The sequence below is a fragment of the Olea europaea genome, chromosome 4, assembly GCF_002742605.1.
Source record: "Olea europaea var. sylvestris chromosome 4, O_europaea_v1, whole genome shotgun sequence".
Lineage (NCBI taxonomy): Eukaryota > Viridiplantae > Streptophyta > Magnoliopsida > Lamiales > Oleaceae > Olea > Olea europaea.
The window spans coordinates 3,445,095-3,465,401 of NC_036240.1; the positions used below are offsets into that span (position 1 = coordinate 3,445,095).

A 20,307-nucleotide genomic window follows, 5' to 3' on the forward strand; every position below is an offset into this window, starting at 1 on the left:
GGCTCTTCATTGCAACCGCCACCACAATTCGCTTATTCATTACAGCAACTCGATGAAGTAGGTGAAATTACATCGCCTCTTCATTTCAACATCGCAACTTGTCATAGTGGGTAGATCTGCATCACAATGGATCTAATTCGCCTCTTCATTAGAGCAGCATCGTGGTGCAGCAGCAGTTGCTACTTAATAGGTAGCGACGGGTGCTTTGACGAAGAGAGAGACATGAGAGGAAGAGGAAGATACGGATAGGGAGATGAAGAGAAGATGGGGAGTTAGAGTGAGAATAGATTATTACAGTTTAAAAATGGCCTGAATTCTATTGGTTTCATGTCAGCACTCGGAGTTAGAGGTGTCTCCGACGTCGGTCGCTCTTTGACGATGACGACGGTCGAAGGATAGGGTAGAGAGAGAGAGAGAGACACGATATGATAAGGGAAGAAAATGGGGGAAATGATTAGGGTTCTAATTGAATAGATTAGTCATATATAATACTTAATTTCTGCATAAATAAACTTTATCCTTGAATTTTGAATTTGAAAGTTTAAGTAACTGATTTTATGTAATTTCCACTTATCAAACCTTTTTGGCATTTTCTTTTAATTGTTTTCCCACCTTCCGACGGTGTTATGCCAAGTGTTGTTTGTCAAAAATTTCTATCAAAAAAATTGTACATATAGCTTGATTGTTTCGTTTAATATGTACAAGCAATTGTAGATATCGCAATTCCCCTGGATCCATAATAAATAAATTTAGAAAAATGCTAATGGTACATAATTTCCTTTATATAAGGGTATCCACCATCTCACATGAGAGTGGACCCCACATTAATAAAATATTCGAGTGAATCCCCACATGAGAAGGATGACATCTTTATGTACATATAATTATGTACGAATAGCATCTCTCGTACAAAGTCCATTATGTGGGCTCTGCTTATAAGCCATGTAAAATCCAATTAAAAGCCAATCATCTTGGTGTAATTCCCAAGTCCACATCCAATTATACAGGCGAGGCCTGTTATAGGCCATGTAAAGCCCATATCCAATCATGTAGCCCAATTCTGTTTAAAGTCTTTCAGATAGAGCAGGACAAGGGAAAGGGTTTCCCAAACTTTGTGTTGCAGTGATTTCTACTCAACTTCTTCATCACCAAAATTGGAAGGTAGTGTTTATTTGTGTAAAAACTGGCTTTATATGTTGACTTCGAACTCGACTGATTGTTGTCGATGATTTAATTTCGTAAATAAATTTAGAAAAATGCTAATGGTACATAATTTCCTTTATATAAGGGCATCCACCATCTCACATGAGGGTGGACCCCACATTAATAAAATATTCGAGTGGATCCCCACATGAGAAGGATGACATCTTTATGTACATATAATTATGTACGAATAGCATCTCTCGTACAAAGTCCATTATGTGGGCTCTGCTTATAAGCCATGTAAAATCCAATTAAAAGCCAATCATCTTGGTGTAATTCCAAAGTCCACATCCAATTATACAGGCGAGGCCTGTTATAGGCCATGTAAAGCCCATATCCAATCATGTAGCCCAATTCTGTTTAAAGTCTTTCAGATAGAGCAGGACAAGGGAAAGGGTTTCCCAAACTTTGTGTTGCAGTGATTTCTACTCAACTTCTTCATCACCTTGGAAGGTAGTGTTTATTTGTGTAAAAACTGGCTTTATATGTTGACTTCGAACTCGACTGATTGTTGTCGATGATTTAATTTCAATACTACCTCGATCTAAGATTCTCACTTCTAGCTCCTTAAGAGTTTTTTTATCCCCCTAAACTGTTGTTTCTTGATGGTAATTTCCATGCGTAACAGCGATTTTCTCGAGAATTATCTTTATTTATTTTTGATATGGTGTTTTATGGTTTACCCCTTGCCTCGGTTCTTCCTTTTTTTATCGTTCAGTTGTCGTGCACATTTTACTGTGATAAATTGTCTGTTGAAGAAAAGGCTAGATTTAATGTGTTAATAATGCTCTGTTGCAATTTTATGGGTTTTGGAGTGCCCTAGATTGTAAATTTTCAGGACTTCAGGATAGAAATCTCTTTCTGAACAAAATTACTCTTAATGATGAATGATGTGACAGCACTTGAACTTTACTATTCTTATTGATTTCATTTTTGAACTTTCTGTTGTAGAAATTATACTGGAGAATTTATCCTGGTATTCTGTATGGCTTAAAAATCATGTATTCATGTGTTTGCATGTGTTCCGAGTTCGCATCTATTTCCATTAGTAATCATTCTGATTGCTTCTCGTCTTCCAGCTTGTTCTAGAAGCACACAGCATTTTTTCCTGTCATCATGGGAGATAGAGAGACTTCAGTGGCACAAATATCTGTTGCTACTGATCATAGTATAAAGGCTGCTGGAGATTATAATGATACTAGCATAAAGGCTGCTTCTGACACTGATGCTTCTGCTTCTGCTTCTGAAACCAATGGAGATTTGGCAGCTCCTTCCACGGCGTCTGCAGCAGGAGACTTAGTTTCTTCAGCCGGTTCTGTCAATGAAACTGATTCAGCAGCTTATACTTCTAATATATATGCTGGTGGTGCAGCAGTTGTGAACTATGCCCAGCAAGAAATTCCCCCCGTCATGGCATATGATACTAATGCATCCGTGGATCCATCTCACTTTGGTGCTTATGAGTCCTCTGTAAATGGCAATACTGTCAGTGAAACAGGAAGTGTCGCAACATCTTTAATCTCTGAAAATCGGATTTCTCATGCTGGGCTTATTGAATCTGCTGCTTTCCATCAACCAGTTGATGATTCTGGTACTATTCATATCATTTTAAGATATTCATCTCATGAACTTTATGCACAAACTTCCTAGGCGTAATTATAAAAGTCAACTTCGAAATGTAACTAACAATTTTTTCCATTACCCAACCGTTGAAGAAACATCCATGATATTACGGGGTTAAATTTTTATTAGGGCGTGGGAATAATTTGTAATAGTATTAGTCTATATTTGCTCCACGTGTTGCATTTTTATGTATTTACTTTCCTGACGTGTTTACTTACAGTGTTATTTACTTCTTACATACATTTGGTAAAAACTTGCAAGTGCATGGATACACACAATTACAAACATAAGAAATTTCACACGTCATTGTTGGTAATTGTCACTTTCCTATATTGGAAATTGAAGAAATTAGAGAGAGATATTCCAAATAAAGTACATGAAGCTCAAGTGTTCAAGGATCTGGAGAAGAAAATAAAATTATATGATCTTGTACTAAATCAGATTTTGTTCTTGAAACTTTTGTCTTCTGCTCTATAATTCTATTCATGTTCATGAAGGATCTTCAATACATGTTTCATCCTTTTTAGTTCAACTTTTTTCATGGAGTCAAATTTCGGTATGGCATTCTAATTTGATTTGTTCGAACCATTTATTGAAGCACTAACTGCAGAAGAACAAAGATTGTGGAGCATAGTGACGGCTAATTCGTTGGATTTTAATGCATGGACTTCCCTGGTTGAAGAAACAGAGAGAGTATCTGAGGTATGCTGGATAGAATGAAAATTGGCTTGTCAAATGAGCTCATTTTCCGGGTCCTCTTTCTCAAATGTCATGTTTACAGCCTGACGCCTCGGCATTTTTGCAGTTGTGGGTTAAAAACTTTAGCTGTAGAACTTGCCCTTGAGTTCATGCTAATTGTTATAACTATTCTGTCAGTTAGCCTTCAATTGCCCTTGGTCTGCCTGAATTTATCAGTTGCTTTTGTTTGGAAACTGAGTTACTTTTCTCCAATCTGTAGGCAAGCATTTTGAAGATTCGAAAAGTTTATGATGCATTTTTATCTGAATTTCCACTATGTTATGGTTATTGGAAGAAATATGCTGATCATGAGGCACGCCTCAGCTCAGTCGACAAAGTTGCAGAGGTTTATGAAAGAGCTGTTCAAGGAGTTACTTACTCAGTTGACATGTGGTTGCACTATTGTGTATTTGCCATTAACACCTATGGGGATCCTGACATTATCAGAAGGTAATCCTCCTTGTTTGTTTTGCTATTTTTGGTATTTGTGTGTGTGGTTGTCCTCTATTTCTTTATTTTAATATTGTTGAAGTGATCTTTTATTACTTTCTAACACGATTTAAAAATTCAGCAACAGTGATTACTGATATATATGGCGCAAAGGTTTGTTCCAAATTCAATTCAGACATTTAGTTTTATGATGTGAAAACCTTTGTTGTGGTGCTACTATAATAGTTGCCATCTGGGTTTATGCACGGCCTCATCACCCTCTTCAGTTGTACTTCTGGTTGGGGTTATGTTGTTGTAATTCATGTAATTTATCATGGAGTTTTGCCGTTTTTAACCATGGCACCTGAGGTGCATCAATATACAATGGCTGCTGAGAAGATGTTACCAATAAGGCTAAGATGGCCTGTATGACTCCCTTTGATGGATTCTGTAAGATTATTTGCAGGAAGGTAAATGCTGTGCAATTTGTGTTTGGTTTTGTCAACTCCATCTTGAGATCCAGTCCTCTTGTATGCATTTGTATAGGACAAAACAACCTGCATGCATATTGGATTTCATAATTGTATTTTGCTCTGGCGGTTTTTCAGGCTATTTGAAAGAGGATTAGCTTATGTTGGAACTGATTATCAGTGCTTTCCTCTTTGGGATAAATACATTGAGTATGAAATTTCTCAGCAAGACTGGCCCCGTGTTGCTGCCATTTACACACAGTTATTGGAGATCCCGAACCAGCAGCTGGATCGCTATTTTGAAGGGTAATTCTGTCTTAATCTAAATCTGCATTGGCGATTGAGCTTCTGTCTGCCTTTTTAAATATCTTTTCCAACTGGCTTTGCGCTTTGCCTCATCTCGGTCATCTATATGGTTCCAAACACGTCATTCATTAATGTAAAATTGCAAGTTATCTTTTTCTCTGCCTCTGAACGTTGCCTCTACCATCTTGTTATGGTTTTATCTTTTTCAAGAACAGATTGTTTTAGTTGAATGGCTTATTGATTTGCTTCAGTGTACATCTGTTTTCGTATTAGATTCCTTTCAAATCTTATATTTTTCATTATGTCTCTCACTTCAGATAGATCATTTAAGTTTGTTGAATGTTTTTACAGATTTAAGGAGCTACTAGCCAGTCGGCCTTTATCAGAGTTGCAAACTCCTGAGGAAGCTGCCGCAGCAGCTGCTGCAAATTCAGACGGAGATGGTAATAAAACTGAAGGAGAAGATCGTGCAAATGTTGCGGATCAGACTCCTAAGCCTGTAAGTGCAAGCTTAAAAGATGCGGAGGAGTTGGAGAAGTATATTACCATTAGAGAAGAATTATATAAGAAAGCTAAAGAGTTCGATTCTAAGATCGTTGGCTTTGAAACAGCTATCAGAAGGCCTTATTTTCATGTGCGCCCCCTCAATGTTGCAGAGCTTGAAAATTGGCATAACTATCTCGATTTTATCGAAGGTTGTGACGACTTCAATAAGGTATTTTAGTTTGTTTATTCCAGACGCATTTGAGTTTATCTTGGTTTGTAGCTTTAGTTGTGCTTGTTATACATTGACTTACAGTTAAGTAGTATCTGGCGCATCATATGCTTTATTGGCTAAACCATTGGACGAAGCATCTTTTAAAAAGGGATATTGAACTTGGACTAAAGCAGGGACCTTGCTTTCTAAAAGGCTAAGTACTTCAAACTCTCATTTGGGTCGACGTTCTGGGTTCATGATATTTTGTATGGCAAAATGTTTGTTTTAAAGTTCCAATGTTATGCATTCAGGTCTGTCATTGTCTTCCTAACCATCTATCTGTCAGGCAAGGAGGTCCCTCTTGTATTTGAGGGCCTCCCTGTTCCGCCAATGGAGTATTCTTTGTGCATTTCTCCTTAGTAAATTTTCATGTTTTTTCTTTTCTTTTAATTTAGCTAACCTTGAATTGGATTTATGAATCTTTATATAATCTGCGTGAGCAGATTGTCAAGCTCTATGAGAGATGCCTAGTGGCTTGTGCCAATTATCCTGAATACTGGATACGGTATGTACTGTTCATGGAAGCTAGTGGAAGTATGGAGCTTGCTGACAATGCGCTTGCTCGTGCTACTCAAGTTTTCGTCAAGGTATAAAATTCTGTCTATTTGTTGGGTCAATTGCCTGGTTCTATCGTGACCTTCTCATGTTACATTTTCAGCTTAAAGTATTTTGATTCAAGTTTTCTGTTTTTGTGAATGTTTATTTGCCTCAATACTTTTTATATGTTATGCTGATGATCGATTCAAGACAAATAATCTTCTGCTTATGTTATGCTACTTTGCTTATGAAAATCTTATTGCACAATGCATTCATGTGCTCAGATCACACAGCACATTTATTTTCGACATACTTTTTCCCTTCATTTTCCCGAGATGAACCTAGGTATAAATGACGTTTACTTTTGAAACAATTCTCTCTTGTGAATGTACTCCTGGTAGAGGATGGGATGGTGAGGCTTCACTTGAATTGAAACTGAAATTGCTATTTTTAGCAGAAGAAAGGGTCTGTTGTGATTAGGTTGGCTGAATGATCTGAGTGCTTGATTCAGATTTAACTTGGAATGATCACGAGACTCGTTGCAGTAATATTATCCATTAAGAAATATTAGCTGTAGTTGCAGTAGCATGGACTCCATATGGATTGCAATGAGTCTTCTTTCACAAAAATTTTCTCTGACTTCTTTTATATGCTGTATTGCTTGAAATCTTGGACCACGAGAGCAAATAGAGTTAAGTTTCTGCACTTCCTTTAATTTGTTGCTGATTTATTTGCATCTTGCACCATCCCAATTCATTAAAGTCAGATAATAAAATTATAAATCATCTTGAAATGAATATAATCATCATTTGCATTGTAGTGGTGATACTTTACAAAGATGCATGCCTTTACTATTTCATCCAATGTTTTTAAAATCGGACCGGACTAGCCGGTTCAACCGGGAAAATCGTGAACCAGCCTAAAATCTGGTCCGGGCACACTATAATAACCGGAAGAGGAAAACCCAGTCAACAAACCATAGAACCGGGCGATTTACCCGTAAACTGGAAAACCGCTCACGGTTAGACCGGTTCCTATGCACTATGTTTATCAAAAATTTTAACTCCGTTAAGGAGCTCATGGATTATAGCTACAGGCCTATACTATACTTTCTTGAGTTGGTGGCAAGCACTCCCTTTTAAGTAATGTCTCTCTTCACATTTGCATTTAATTACCGATGTGGGACAAAGACTTCCAATTGCAAAACAAACAAATGGATTTATTTGAATAAAGACTACAACAAATTATTTCAAATTTTGAAGTTTTAAAATAAATTATATTATAATGCATCTAATTAACAAACATAGATTAAGCCCCTGTTTGTTTCCGATTCTTTTCCCATTAAAATAAAAAATATGACTGTTATCCATCGCATCAAGTCATTATATTTAAATTTCTATCTCTTGTGTGGGGTCCATAACGACAATATTTTCCATTCTCATTTTCACAAAAATGGGAAACAAACGGTCCCTAAATTTACTTTGAATTAGTAACGCTAAAATAAATATATTATTGTTATAATACTTGGGTTTATTTTTTTTTATTTAATTTTGGTATCTGTTATTGTTCCAAAACTTTAAAAAAAAAAAAATATTACATAATAAAAAATAGGTTATTTTTCAAAACTTATTGTTGTCAAAATAAATTAAAATGTTTAAAAATATATATTTATTACTTCCTGTTTGACCTCGATTCAACCCTGGTTGAACCTTTTGACCCATGGCCCTTTTTATTTTCTGGGTCGATGTCCAGTCCGGTTTTAAAAACATTGATTTCATCTTCGGCTTTAGATTTTGAACACCTTTAAGCTCATTTTTGGATCTGGTATTATTGGTCATTTTGTTATATGATAAAATCAGGATCCATTTGCTGAACCAATTTCTCTTGATATGTAGCTTTCTGTCCTTGGATTTTAATAATGATCTTTGTTGACAGAGACAACCTGAAATCCATCCTTTTGCCGCTCGATTCAGAGAACAGCACGGTGACATTTCTGGGGCTCGAGCTGCTTTTCAACTTGTTCACACTGAAATTTCGCCCGGGCTTTTGGAAGCCATCATCAGACATGCTAACATGGAACATCGACTTGTAAGGGTTGCATGAGAAAACTACGGAGTCATCCGACTAATTTCATATCACATATAATTAGGTGTTTTCTTGTATCTTGCAGGGGAATCTGGAAGATGCATGCTCTTTATATGAACAGTCCATTGCAATTGAGAAAGGGAAGGAACATTCACAGACTTTACCTTTGTTGTTTGCCCAGTATTCACGCTTCCTTTACTTGGTAGGTTTTATATTGCTACCGTTCTTCTTAGTTCATCCCAAGTGATGTGCTATAATCTTGATTATATTTTGTAACTTGTTATATTGGATTTAAAGTAGACTTGTTGGTCTCTTGACGAATGTATTTTAATATCATGATTCATAAAATCATATTTCTGATCAATTGAAAAGGAAAAAAAAATAAAAAATAGTATTTCTAGTCTTTGTGTGGAAGGAGTTGGTATTTAAATAATTGATTGCAATAGCTAATTTGCATGCTTTGAGCAGCTCAATAAGATAAGGAATGATTGTTCCCTGAATTTGAGATGCATGTATGCAATCAACTGTATGGGGTTGAAAATTGGTGTCCTATGGGAAACCTGCTCATTTGAATTTGTTCCTTACCTACCTCCTTTTCATAGATCACTTGTTATTTTCATACAAGAACATTTGTAAGCACTCAAATCTTCGTTAAAGAGATTTGTCTTTGGCATATAATCTAAATGAATGAATGTTTTCTTGTTGACTTTGTGCTTCTTGTTATATGTTTAAATTTTGCTGGAAGGTTCCTGGCAAGGTGGAAATGGCTAGGGAAATTCTTGATCAAGCAGTTGAGAATATCCAGTTGTCGAAACCAATTTTGGAGGTTCTCTCTCTTTCCTTTCATCCCCCCTCCTCAGCTAAAAATAGTTCAATAGAATAGCACCCCATATGAGCATTCGTGCTTACTTCAATTATAAAGATATACCATTCCATACAAAACACATTTTTATCTGATGTCCATTGGCAATTGGTATTACACTTGGAAGTTTTTATATTTCCTTGAATTTTATAATTTTGCAGGCATTGATTCACTTAGAGTCACTACAGTCACTTCCAAAGCGAATTGATTATTTGGATTCGTTGGTTGATAAGTTCATTGTTCCAAATACTGACAGCCCTAACGTTCCAACTATTGCTGAAAGAGAAGAGCTATCAAGCATTTTCTTGGAGGTAATGAACAGCTTCCAATTGATTATTTCCCGTGTATGATGCTAGTTGGAACTAAGACATTTATTGAATACCACTATCAAAGAATGGTTGCTTAAACGTAGTTGTATGCTTCTGCCAATAGACACCATGGAAATAATCATTAATGTCTTTATGCATGTGCATTGAATCCTAGAAGTGTTTAGGTTCTGCCCTTGAGCACTTGGTCGTGCTAATGTGGTGCAAATTGCTGACGGTGGTCTGTATTCTTTCGAATTGTCCGCATTTCCCATGTTCGTAAGTAATGATATGTTGCACTTTGACGTGAAGTTCTTACTGCTGAGGTTTTATAATTGTTTCTGGCTAATTTTTTTCCTTAAGATGTTATTGTTGAATTTTTAAAGCTTTATTCCCCAGCCATTGTTTAACTTATTTTACATTCAAATTGTTTTTGCAGTTTTTGGATCTCTTTGGAGATGCACAGTCTATACAGAAGGCTGATTATCGACACGCTAAACTTTTCTTGCGGCACAGGAGCACGTCAGAGTCAAAGAAGCGCCATTCAGAAGATTACTTGATTTCAGACAAAACTAAGCTTGCAAAGTCAGTTACTCCATCCACCCCTTCCATTGTGGGTGCATTTCCAAACACGCAAAATCCGTGGCCAGCAGGTTATGGTGTACAGCCTCAAGCTACTCAAGCTCAAGTACCACAGTGGAACCCTGGTTATGCCCAACAGGTACTTTCAACTATTGGTATTTTGATGCCATCAGGAGTTGGATGCTAGTCTTCCAAATGCATGATTTAGATGTTAATTTGGAAGTATGTTGTGCAACTGTATGATAAGCTTGATGAATATGATTTACCTTTTGCCCATTAGAACTTTGCTACCTCTGCATTTTAAATGTTCTTTTGCCTTTTTGTTCTATTTGTTGTGTTTGTGTACTAAATCACATACCTATTGAATTGTTTTGTTTTGGCTATCTAATTGAATCATTTTCATATATGCACGCATTAAGTTATTTTTTTCTTTGGTTGGGCTGGTTCTGTGTGTGATGTATGATGGTGGGGATACAATTTAAGTATGTTTTAGGGTTGCTTTCTCCAGTTGTATTGGCTGACAGAAACTGATTTTATATATTATGAATGGATGTATTCTTATCATTAGTCTGACTTGCCAATTCAAAACTATGTTCTTTTGTTTTTGGTTCTTTAGGCTGCATATAGCGCATACGGTAGTTATGGAACAAATCAACAAGTACCTACATCAGTGCCCCAAAGTGCTGCTTATGGAACTTATCCTCCAACTTATTCAACCCAGGTAACTTAAAACCATTCTCTGAATCGTAGCTTTGAACTGGATAGTTCCTGTTGTTGGATATCATTACATACTCATAGATCTCTATCTTGACAGTTGTAAATTATTTTAGAACGATGCTCAATATTTTGGTTTTCAGTTGTCTAAGATTAAAGATTAATTATTTTGGCTTTGCGGGTAGAAGAAAAAAGGTGATATTAGTAAACTCCCCTTCCTCATCTGCCATACGCTTGTTATTTAATGGTGTATTCTGCATTAAAGAATTGTATCTACCCTCGTTTTTTGGGGTCATACTCTTATTTTGAAATCGTCAAAATTATAATTACGATATTTTTAGCATGACTCTCAAATTTGCAGTGGTGTCTATGCCAAGTATTTTTTATTTTCATCTGCTAGTTTTTTAATATAAATATCGTTATTTTGGGGAGTTCTCGAATGATATCCACCCTTTTTATTCGACTATACAGTCTTTAAAAAGAATTGGAACCCAATTCTGGTAGTATATTCTGCCTTCGGTTGTAATATCAATACAAGCTTTTTTCAGCTAAAGCTGTTTCATATTCTTGGTTGAATTTTCTGCAGGCGTTTCCCCAACAAAGTTATGCACAACCCGCGGGAGCTGCAAGCTTGACTCCAGCACCACCACCTTCTGCAGTTCCACCTGCTTCATATTACGGCAGTTTCTATTGAGCAGGCGAATACTGTTACTAATCAATTTTGCTTGCCTGTAATTTAATCTCTTTACCCGTCCGGTATAAGTACTCCAATATCGTGAACTTAGACAGATGGCCAGGTAGTAGAGCACTTGGGTAGGGTGGTGAGAGTACTAGTTTGTATGTTAACTTTGTAGCCAACTTGATTCATACATAACTTTTTCTAGGTATCTTCTCGAGTATTTTAAATTTTTGTGTTACTGCTGTGCGAAAAACATTCAAGCTACTTCTTTTAAGTGGTGACTGGTGACAGAAGATGGTCGGGTCGAGGCAGCTTGTAGGCTTTGGAGGGCCTGATACATAGCCATGTGCCATCCATCGTCTAATGTTTGAGATATGGGCTTTTCGTTTGGTATGATTTTTAAAAAAATCTAAAGTTGCTCTTAAGAGGCAATAATTTTCATTTTTTGTGAAATATTAAATGAAAATCTGTAATATTACTTTTATGAATAACTTAATTTCGTTGATACTGTGGTACTGTTGGAAGATCTTAAAATTGCTGCATTCAAGAAATTGAAACTGACATGGAATCCCGAAGATTTTACTTTGCCAAATTTGTACCGCCCACTGCACTTAATCGTAGTTCAATCCTAGTCATTGAGATTGCTCACAGCTTATCACCCGGAAAATCGTTGCCGTTGATGATGATTCTTCCACCCCATAAGTACGGTCTGGATTTCGTTGCGTTGTCATTAAAATCGCTACACAGCAGAACGTAACGCCAAAAGGATGAGAAATTTTCACCTCTGACCCTCAATCTATTGCTTGAGTAGCAAATTGATTTTCATACTTTAAAAGAGGAAGCATATCCTTAAGCACCTGTTGGGTTTTGTTAAAATTCAGATTTAAAAAAATAATAATAAAAAAAATTGAAAAAAAAAATCATGGTTAAAAAGCTGAAAATGAATTTTAAAATATAAGGACAAAGGTCCTGATTTTTTACTACAATTACATATTATGTTCTTAATATACAAAAATCTTCAAATTTCTACCTCACATATTCAAATCTATTTGGCTAAATTTTGTTTCTCAACATGAGTTGATGGCAAAAAAATTTAAGTGTTTTCGAAAAGAGTACAAGTAAAGGGTGGATCATTTTGTCGTGTTAAAGGCTTGGCTATCTTCGCTCTTTTCACTTACCATCTTTTCTACTATCTATGTGCTAAAGTGGTGTTAGCTTTTTCTAGTCTGATGGACTTGTGAAGTGGGCAAAACTTTAATAATTGAGATGTGTTCTAAGGCCATGTGATAGTTTGTGAAAAATTGGAAGCTTTTCATTATATGGGATGCTAGTAATCCTTGGATGGGTTTCAATAATTAGTTCAATGAGGATTTGAGTTTTATGCTTAAGATTTTAAAGCATTTTCAAGAAATTCTCTATTCTTAAATAGTGTATTCTATAATTTAAAGAACACTTATAAATTTAGACTTCAAAGAGTGAAAATTTTGAGGTACTTTATCAGGTTCTTTATATTTAATATTTAATTCTATTACTCCCAAAAAAATATTTATTATTTTTCTATATCTTTTATTTTAATGAGTTTTTCTATAGATTATTATATTATTTTTCAACATTGAAAATTGAAATACCTTAAATGCATTTAATTATAGAGAGCGAGTTGAAGAACCAAACCTTTCTTTGAATTAAAATGTTAATTTAAAAAAATCTCTTAGAGCATAATTTTAAGAATTGACTATTTAAAATAAGGGACATATCAAATTTAAAAAAGCCTCTTAAATATACTCTTATCAGTCATAAATCTAATAACACGCTCCGTCCATATGTTCATGACATCGAGCATTCAAATGATCTTTTTTGACGACGTTGATGGAGATTTGAGTCAAGCAAGAGATTGAGTCCTATAATAAAGTCTAGAAGTTAGTGGGATCTTCTACTCTTACATACTAATTGTGAAAAATAATGATAAATTAAAGATCAACTTGCTAGTCGAATAATAATTGGAGACTAATACAGCAATTTTTCCAAATAAAAATAAATAAAGAAAGAAAATTCCATTCTCTCCTCACTTTTTAGATTTCACGTACTCTCTCTCTCTCTCTCTCTCTCTTGTCTCCTCTTCCATAGATCTACTGTTCTTGCAATCTTTCTACATCTCGTAATCTCTCTCTGATACGTACATATTCTCGCAGTGTAATTTATCTTTCTCTATTTAATTTCTGTTTCCCCCTTTTGAAGTTTATTTAAAGAAACGCACTCGAATTCATTGCGCAATAATTTAATGCATACAAAGAAATTCCCTTTATATGCTTGATTAAAGTTAGGTAAAGTTTATTATTTTTTACCCTTTGAATCGCGTAGGTCTTTATCTAGGGTTTTTCGGATCGGTGTTGGGGAGCGTGAATTGTAGGTAGAGATAATGGCTACTCAGTACGCTGCTCCAGTCACTGCTACTCAGGTTATCAGATTTCTTATTTGTCCGAGTTTATTCTTTCCTAATTTGTTATTTCTAAGATTGATTTTTTTTTTTTTTAAATGTGTTTTGGCGTGTTTGGATTATTAGGTTGGTTCGTATTTTGTTCAGCAGTATTATCAGGTGTTTCAACAACAAAGGGATTTTATGCATCAGTTTTACAATGAAGCCAGCTCTATGGTCAGAGTGGATGGGGTAACCAGCCAATCTGCGTCTGAAATGGTGGTAAGCTTTTATCTTTTTATTATATTTTTCGCCTGTCTGCGTTTCTTTGATAATTTAGTTCTCTCTCTCTCTCTCTCTCTCTCTCTCTCTCTTTTTGTGATGTGAGATGAGGTCATATTGAATTCATTAATTTGGCTTGAATAAAATTGGTGTATCGATTTAGATAGTGCATAAACCAAAGATAATACAGTGGAAATATTTTGTAGAAAATAAAATAGTCAAATTGAAAAGTAATTTTTCTCTAGTACGTTTTCAATTGATAAAGAAATTCTGCATCTTATTAAAAGAAGTGACAGTGAAAACTGTTAAACATAAACTTTAAATGCAGATGAAATATGAGGCGGGGACTTGTTTCTGCATAGCTTGACAAGTTTTTATTCACAGGGGAGATGTCTCTATATAATGGTTTTCAATTACAAATATGGAAATATCTCTGTTACTTATGAAAGTCACCTTCTTACCAGAACGGGACACTCTTAGCTGCCTCATTTTTCCTACTTCTGGCACTGACTATTCATTTATTACATGATTTTTAGAAGCTGACAATTGAAAATAGAAGTCGTTTATTGTTTTAGTGACTGTTATGAATCATTTACACAGAAAGAAAAGCAGATACATGTAGAATGTGGGTACACATCTTCTTGCTTATGAGAATACAAGAAAAGGATGCTGTATGTTCATTTGTTGAAATGATCTAGATTTTTTCCCCTTGTGTGGGTTCTTGGTTTAATTTTGTGGGAGGAAGACAGTGTAACATTTGTTTTCTCGACATTTGACACTTTTTTAAAGGTATCTGCCTTTTCCTGCAGGAAATTCATCAAATGATCACATCATTAAATTTCACCGGAATTGAGATCAAGACTATAAATTCTCTTGATTCATGGAATAGAGGTGTTCTCGTGGTTGTTTCTGGTTCTGTCAAGTCAAGGGATTTCAGTGGTTGGAGGAAGTTTGTGCAGACTTTCTTCCTTGCACCTCAGGAGAAGGGTTATTTTGTATTGAATGATATTTTTCACTTGCTTGATGAGGAAGCTCCCGATCAACTTCCACCTTCAGCAGTACTGGAACAGGAACATGATTATCAACCAGCTATTTCTACTCATCATCCGGAGCTGCCAGGTATAGTTGACTGCTTTGATTTATCTGTGATGAATGAATACTCTGTTTTCCTCATATAGCAGCAAAGAAAGACTAATGGTATTTCATTCATATAAGGAATTTTTCTTATTTACCACACCTCCACTTCTCTCAATGTAACCACATTTATGAAGAAACAATCGTCTAGCTTCTGGTTCCTGTTCAAATAACTAGATGTGGGAATTTCTAATTCAAACAGATGTGCACAAACTTTATTTTATTTTTTTTCCTTCTAAGTTAACTTTGAGCATTTAAATAGCAATGTTATATTCAATCTTTCAAATTCTTTTTGTTAATTTTGATGTGCAAGAATTTGTGAAGGGGGTTCCGAGTCTTTGGTCATGAGAACTGGTAATTCTACTGTGTCCGTATTTTATATTATTGGATCGTGTTGTTGTAAAATAAATGTCATGGAAAAATAGGATTTCCTATCTGTATGGTTTTCTTAAATACTGTGCCAACTTGTTTTGTTTTGTATCAGGTTCTGACTATGCTTTAGAGGAGGAGGCTGGGGTATATGTGGATTCTGTACACATTGAAGGAGATGTGCCAGTGGAAGAGTATAGTTTTCAAGAGTATCAGGAGGAGCAGGATCCTGAGGCTGAAAGAGTGGAAGAGGATGCTCCTTTGGAAGACACAAATCCCTTACTTCAAAGTGAGGCGGAAACTGTGCAAGAACCTGTGCGTGCCATAGAGGAACCTGTTGAAGAGCCTCCTATGCCGACTTATGCTTCTATTGTATGTACAGCAACCATTTGTTCCAGTTCATGAATTTATGGCATAACATCTATCTGATTCTTTTGCATCATGTGAAATCTTCTAAATGCAATGCCAAAGTGTACAAATCATAATTTCCTTGCCGTCTCATCAATATTGAGTTATCTGAAAATATGCTATATGAGTCAGTTACGGATGCAGAATCAGCTAGCAGAACTATTCAGAGAGAGGATTATTAGCGATATATCTAAGTATTTTGTATATACTTCCCCGTTTATTGGTGGATATATTTTCTGTCATTATATATCAAATACCTGATACCGCAGGTGTTCCACATCAGTGAGGCACTATGAATTCCAATATAACTAAAGATTTCACAATTCCTAAGAAACTTGAGCTCTCTTAGAGGTTATTCCTGGAGTCCCTGAAATTTGTACTATATTGGTTGCCCCACCTCCTTTTTAGTCCAATGATTCCTATCATAATGAATGGAAGTAATTGTGGATATTTTAAGAACAGTTTAGAAGTCAGGGAGACCATCACCACTGGTATTCCCTGATTATTCCTTTCTCTTTATCTTTAACTTTGTTCATTGAATGTGGATGTTTCTTGTGATACTTTCCCTACCAGCGTATGTATTGTTATAATCACAGGTAACTACACTAGGATGAACTCATTTTCTCGAGACAGATTCTTTTAACTCTCTTGTCGTGCATATATCCATGATGCATCAATGATTTGTTCACTATATTTCTGACTGGATGTTATTCTCTCCCATGCTTTCTTGGAACATTAAAAGTTGCGTGCCAAGGGAAAACTGGCACCATCAGTCAGTTCTAGGCCATCTTTCACTCAAAGCACACCGCCTGCTTCAGATTGGAACCATGCATCACAGCCCTCACTTCAGCAGTACCCTGTGACATCTGTTGTAGTAGATACTGATGTGGATGCAGTGGATGAAAGTTCTCCTCAACTGGAAGGTACATTTTATAATCCTTTTGGAAGTATAAGTTCTCTGAGTTTTAAGTACATTTTCTATATGGAAGTATTGCGAAGTTTTCTTTATTTCAGTTAACTGTACCAAAGTTTAACTTGTTTTTCCAACTTTAATTCCGTTAACATTTGTTTAGTACATAGAGTGTTTGGGGCTAAATTCTTGTTTGGGATTGATAAGCTAGAATTTTCTAAGGTTTTAACTGATATTTGGTCGACATTTCTTCTTTTTCTGCTTTTCATCCTTGAATATCAATGTGGTATGAATTGGAGCAAATAAGTACTTCTGATTAAACTTTTCTGCATCATCAAATTATAAGAAGTATATGTTTAATTTTTTGTCCTGGATCTTTGAACAAAAGCTTGTGGTTGGATGAGTTATTACAAGAACCATAATTCATTGAAAAAGACTAGTTATAAGAATTTCATGCAAGTTCTTGTAATCGGCTCAAAACCAGTTATCATAATTGACTCTTGTAATTATTTTCTCAGGGGAATCAAAATCTGTGTATGTGAGGAACTTGCCACCTACAGTTACTAGTGTGGATATTGTGCAAGAGTTTAGGACTTTTGGGAAAATCAAGCACGATGGGGTCTTCTTAAGAAATCGCAAGGTCTATTTCCTTTATTCTCATCGTTACCATGTGGTCTGATTACATCTGTGGAATATCTAAATTTTGAATTGATGAACAGGATGCTGATGTTTGCTATGCCTTTGTTGAGTTTGAAGACGTGCAGAGCGTTCAGAATGCAATCAAGGTTTGATCCTTTTTCATATAGAACCAGTAAATGTTTGTCTGAATGATCGGAGATCAAAGATGGGAGTTGTTTCGATAAGTATTATTTATTATTATTATTATTTTTTGTATGTACAAAATTTTGAGATACCTTATGCTTAGCATTCTTTTCACTTTTTAATTTTCTATTCCGTTCATGTTCTTGATGAGAATTATGTCATTGTTCTGCTTAATTTGAGGTAACAAGCATAAAAGATATCTTATTAATATAGGCTCGCTTCATGGTTCCATCTTTAGTCCTTATATTTTTGCTTGAGTCCTGGATGAGTTTACGAGGCATTTAAGATGTAGTGGGTTGGTGCATGTCATTCATTAACATAGTTTTGTGGATGAGTTTAGGAAGAGAGAGTACAACTTTGGATAGAATATGTAGAATGTTCTTTTTACTCGCTATAGAAATAAAGATGGTAATGAAGTTACAGTACAGGTTGGTGTTCCAAAGAGTGTGTAGGTATTTATGTTCTAATTTTTTATACAAGACTTGAAGAGGATCTCACGCATGATATGTGAATTATTGAACTCTTGATGCATGTCTTGTGTAGACCCAAAGAACCTACGACTCCCCAGAGCCCCTATTGGAAGAAGAAGAAAGGGGGGGGGGGGGGGGGGGGGGGGGGGGGGGGGGGGGGGGGGGGGGGGGGGGGGGGGGGGGGGGGGGGGGGGGGGGGGGGGGGGGGGGGGGGATTGAGGGGGGGGGGGGGGGGGGCGGGGAGAGAGAGAGAGAGAGAGTATTTGGGTTAGATCAATGATGCTTATTCTTAAACAGTTCTGAAAGGGTTCGTTCCTATAGAAAGAAGCATCCTTCATCGCTCTCATTTGCGTCTAGCCTTGCGTACATAGCCTTTTGGCGCGCTATTTGCTGCTATGCTGACAAATGAGTGGCTAAGAGAGGACTTGTGTAGTTGGCCCAAAGTTTATTAGAAAGAAGTCTTAGCTTGCTGTTACTGTTCATCTAATTAAAATTAAATGTGTAACTTTTAGAATAAATCATCTGTTAGTCCACAACTATCATTATCTTACAAGTGATATGGAGCTCGACAAATGTGCTACTGCATCCACTAGTTTTCCAGAGTCCCAAATAAGGTTTTGAAATTCCAATTGTAGTCTCTTGTACGCAAAATTGAGTGGTGAAGACAATGTAGTTTCATTTGTCTAATTACTACTGGGACGTTAAAAATGATTCTCAAATTTTTCATTTTTTACTGGGCACAAACCATGTCTGGCAGTTTAATATTGTTTTATTTTGTTTCTCTCTTCTAGGCTTCTCCAATTCAGTTGGCAGGAAAGCAAGTGTACATTGAGGAGAGAAGACCAAACACCGGAAGTACATCAGGAAGTACTTCACGAGGTGAGAGTATTTTCTGTAAACTGCTTTTACTTTGTTTAGTATACTGCTAAGTTGTTGGGTTATCTTATGATTTTCTGTTCAAGCTGTCCTTATTTTCACATTGCTTTAAAATTCACAATGACTGTGTTTCTTTCTAAAACCCATCTAATTATTTTCGTTATTCCGACCCTTGTGGTTGAAGTTTGAGGTTCATTTTTTCTTCTTATTTTCTCAGTATCCTCCTGGATGATCATATTAAATCATTTGTTCTTCCAACATCTGATGTTTTTGACTATTGTTTGTTCAAAGCTAAGGTTTTTTGGATACCACCCCACCCCTCCAAAAACCAGAACACACAGAGAGAGAGAGAGAGAGAGAGAGAGAGAGAGGCTACTTGAAGAGTAATGTTATTTATCATTAGTCGTGACTACTAACAGTCATGGGTCTTGGTGGTAGCAAGGCCTCTAGTTCAATAATGAAGTAGAGGCCCTACTACTACCACTATCTAATAGCATTACACTCTGAGAGTAAATGGATATTCAGACATTTACATCTGCTTCCTCTGCCATTGTCGTGACCAGGAAGAGGAAGAGGCAGAGGCGGCCGTTTTGGTGGAAGGACTCTCGGGAGGGGAGGAGATCAAAATGCTAGAGACAACAACAGATCAAAGATCAATGGTTTCCGTGGTATATGATGAGAAAACAATGGTCATGAATACGAAAAGCTAGCCTCCTTATGCAGCTATAACTTAGGTCTTGATGGAAGAGGCCAAAGCTTCTGGATTTTACCATGAAACTTCTATTGAAGAACATTTTGTTACGAGTGATTTTCTTCCCCTTTTAATTCCCTCTTGGTAGTTCTTTAGTTTTTCCAATTTAAGAGCATATTTTGTAATTTGGAGCAAAGTTATTAATTTGAAATATTTGTGTGGGTGATCCACAAGGAAACATGAAGCCACAGGGATTATATTTCTGGCATTTTGAATATGTTAACGTGGAGAAAATATTGTTTGATTATCTTGTATACTTGGAACTATAAAGGAAAAATGAATTATTTTACTCTTATCGTAACAGTGTTTTTTACGGTAATGTTAATTAAAAATTTGACAGACGCATAATGTTGAATGTATAAGTGTGAAAAATTAAACAAATATTAAGGAGTTCATTGTAATTAATTATGAAAACTATGGTGTGGACTGTTACTAATTTCCACAAAAGTTGTACTGAAAACGGCATCTGACGGTGGCCATTTAACGGTGAGCATATATTAGAAAAGGGAAAATTGTAATCATGATGCCAAATCTTTCATTTATTAGCAGAGTTTGTTCAAACCTTATATTTATGTCACTGTG

General features: G+C 36.0%; 2 protein-coding genes across 5 annotated transcripts; both read left to right on the plus strand.

The window, feature by feature from the left end:
- The first annotated feature begins 1,055 nt into the window (after nt 1-1,055).
- Nucleotides 1,056-11,528, plus strand: LOC111393316 (pre-mRNA-processing factor 39-like). Of its 4 annotated transcripts, none has more exons than XM_023018791.1 (14): nt 1,056-1,161; nt 2,283-2,794; nt 3,425-3,528; nt 3,785-4,014; nt 4,602-4,769; nt 5,121-5,484; nt 5,970-6,113; nt 7,999-8,151; nt 8,234-8,350; nt 8,894-8,974; nt 9,172-9,321; nt 9,755-10,036; nt 10,514-10,618; nt 11,198-11,528. In XM_023018791.1, exons 2-14 carry the CDS (start codon nt 2,320-2,322, stop codon nt 11,303-11,305), a joined length of 2,481 nt encoding a protein of 826 aa, XP_022874559.1. In that variant the 5' UTR covers nt 1,056-1,161; nt 2,283-2,319; the 3' UTR covers nt 11,306-11,528. The 4 variants fall into 4 exon arrangements, with proteins under 4 accessions (XP_022874559.1, XP_022874562.1, XP_022874560.1 ...); XM_023018794.1 differs by having other exon boundaries at nt 3,437-3,528; XM_023018792.1 differs by lacking the exon at nt 1,056-1,161 and adding an exon at nt 1,564-1,656.
- Nucleotides 11,529-13,344: 1,816 nt separating this feature from the next.
- Nucleotides 13,345-19,972, plus strand: LOC111393317 (putative G3BP-like protein). Its single transcript, XM_023018795.1, has 10 exons — nt 13,345-13,480; nt 13,649-13,745; nt 13,851-13,985; nt 14,795-15,104; nt 15,604-15,860; nt 16,639-16,819; nt 17,325-17,446; nt 17,526-17,591; nt 18,890-18,977; nt 19,538-19,972. The coding sequence occupies exons 2-10, from the start codon at nt 13,707-13,709 to the stop codon at nt 19,648-19,650; spliced, it is 1,311 nt and encodes a 436-aa protein (XP_022874563.1). The 5' UTR covers nt 13,345-13,480; nt 13,649-13,706; the 3' UTR covers nt 19,651-19,972.
- Nucleotides 19,973-20,307: the final 335 nt, after the last annotated feature.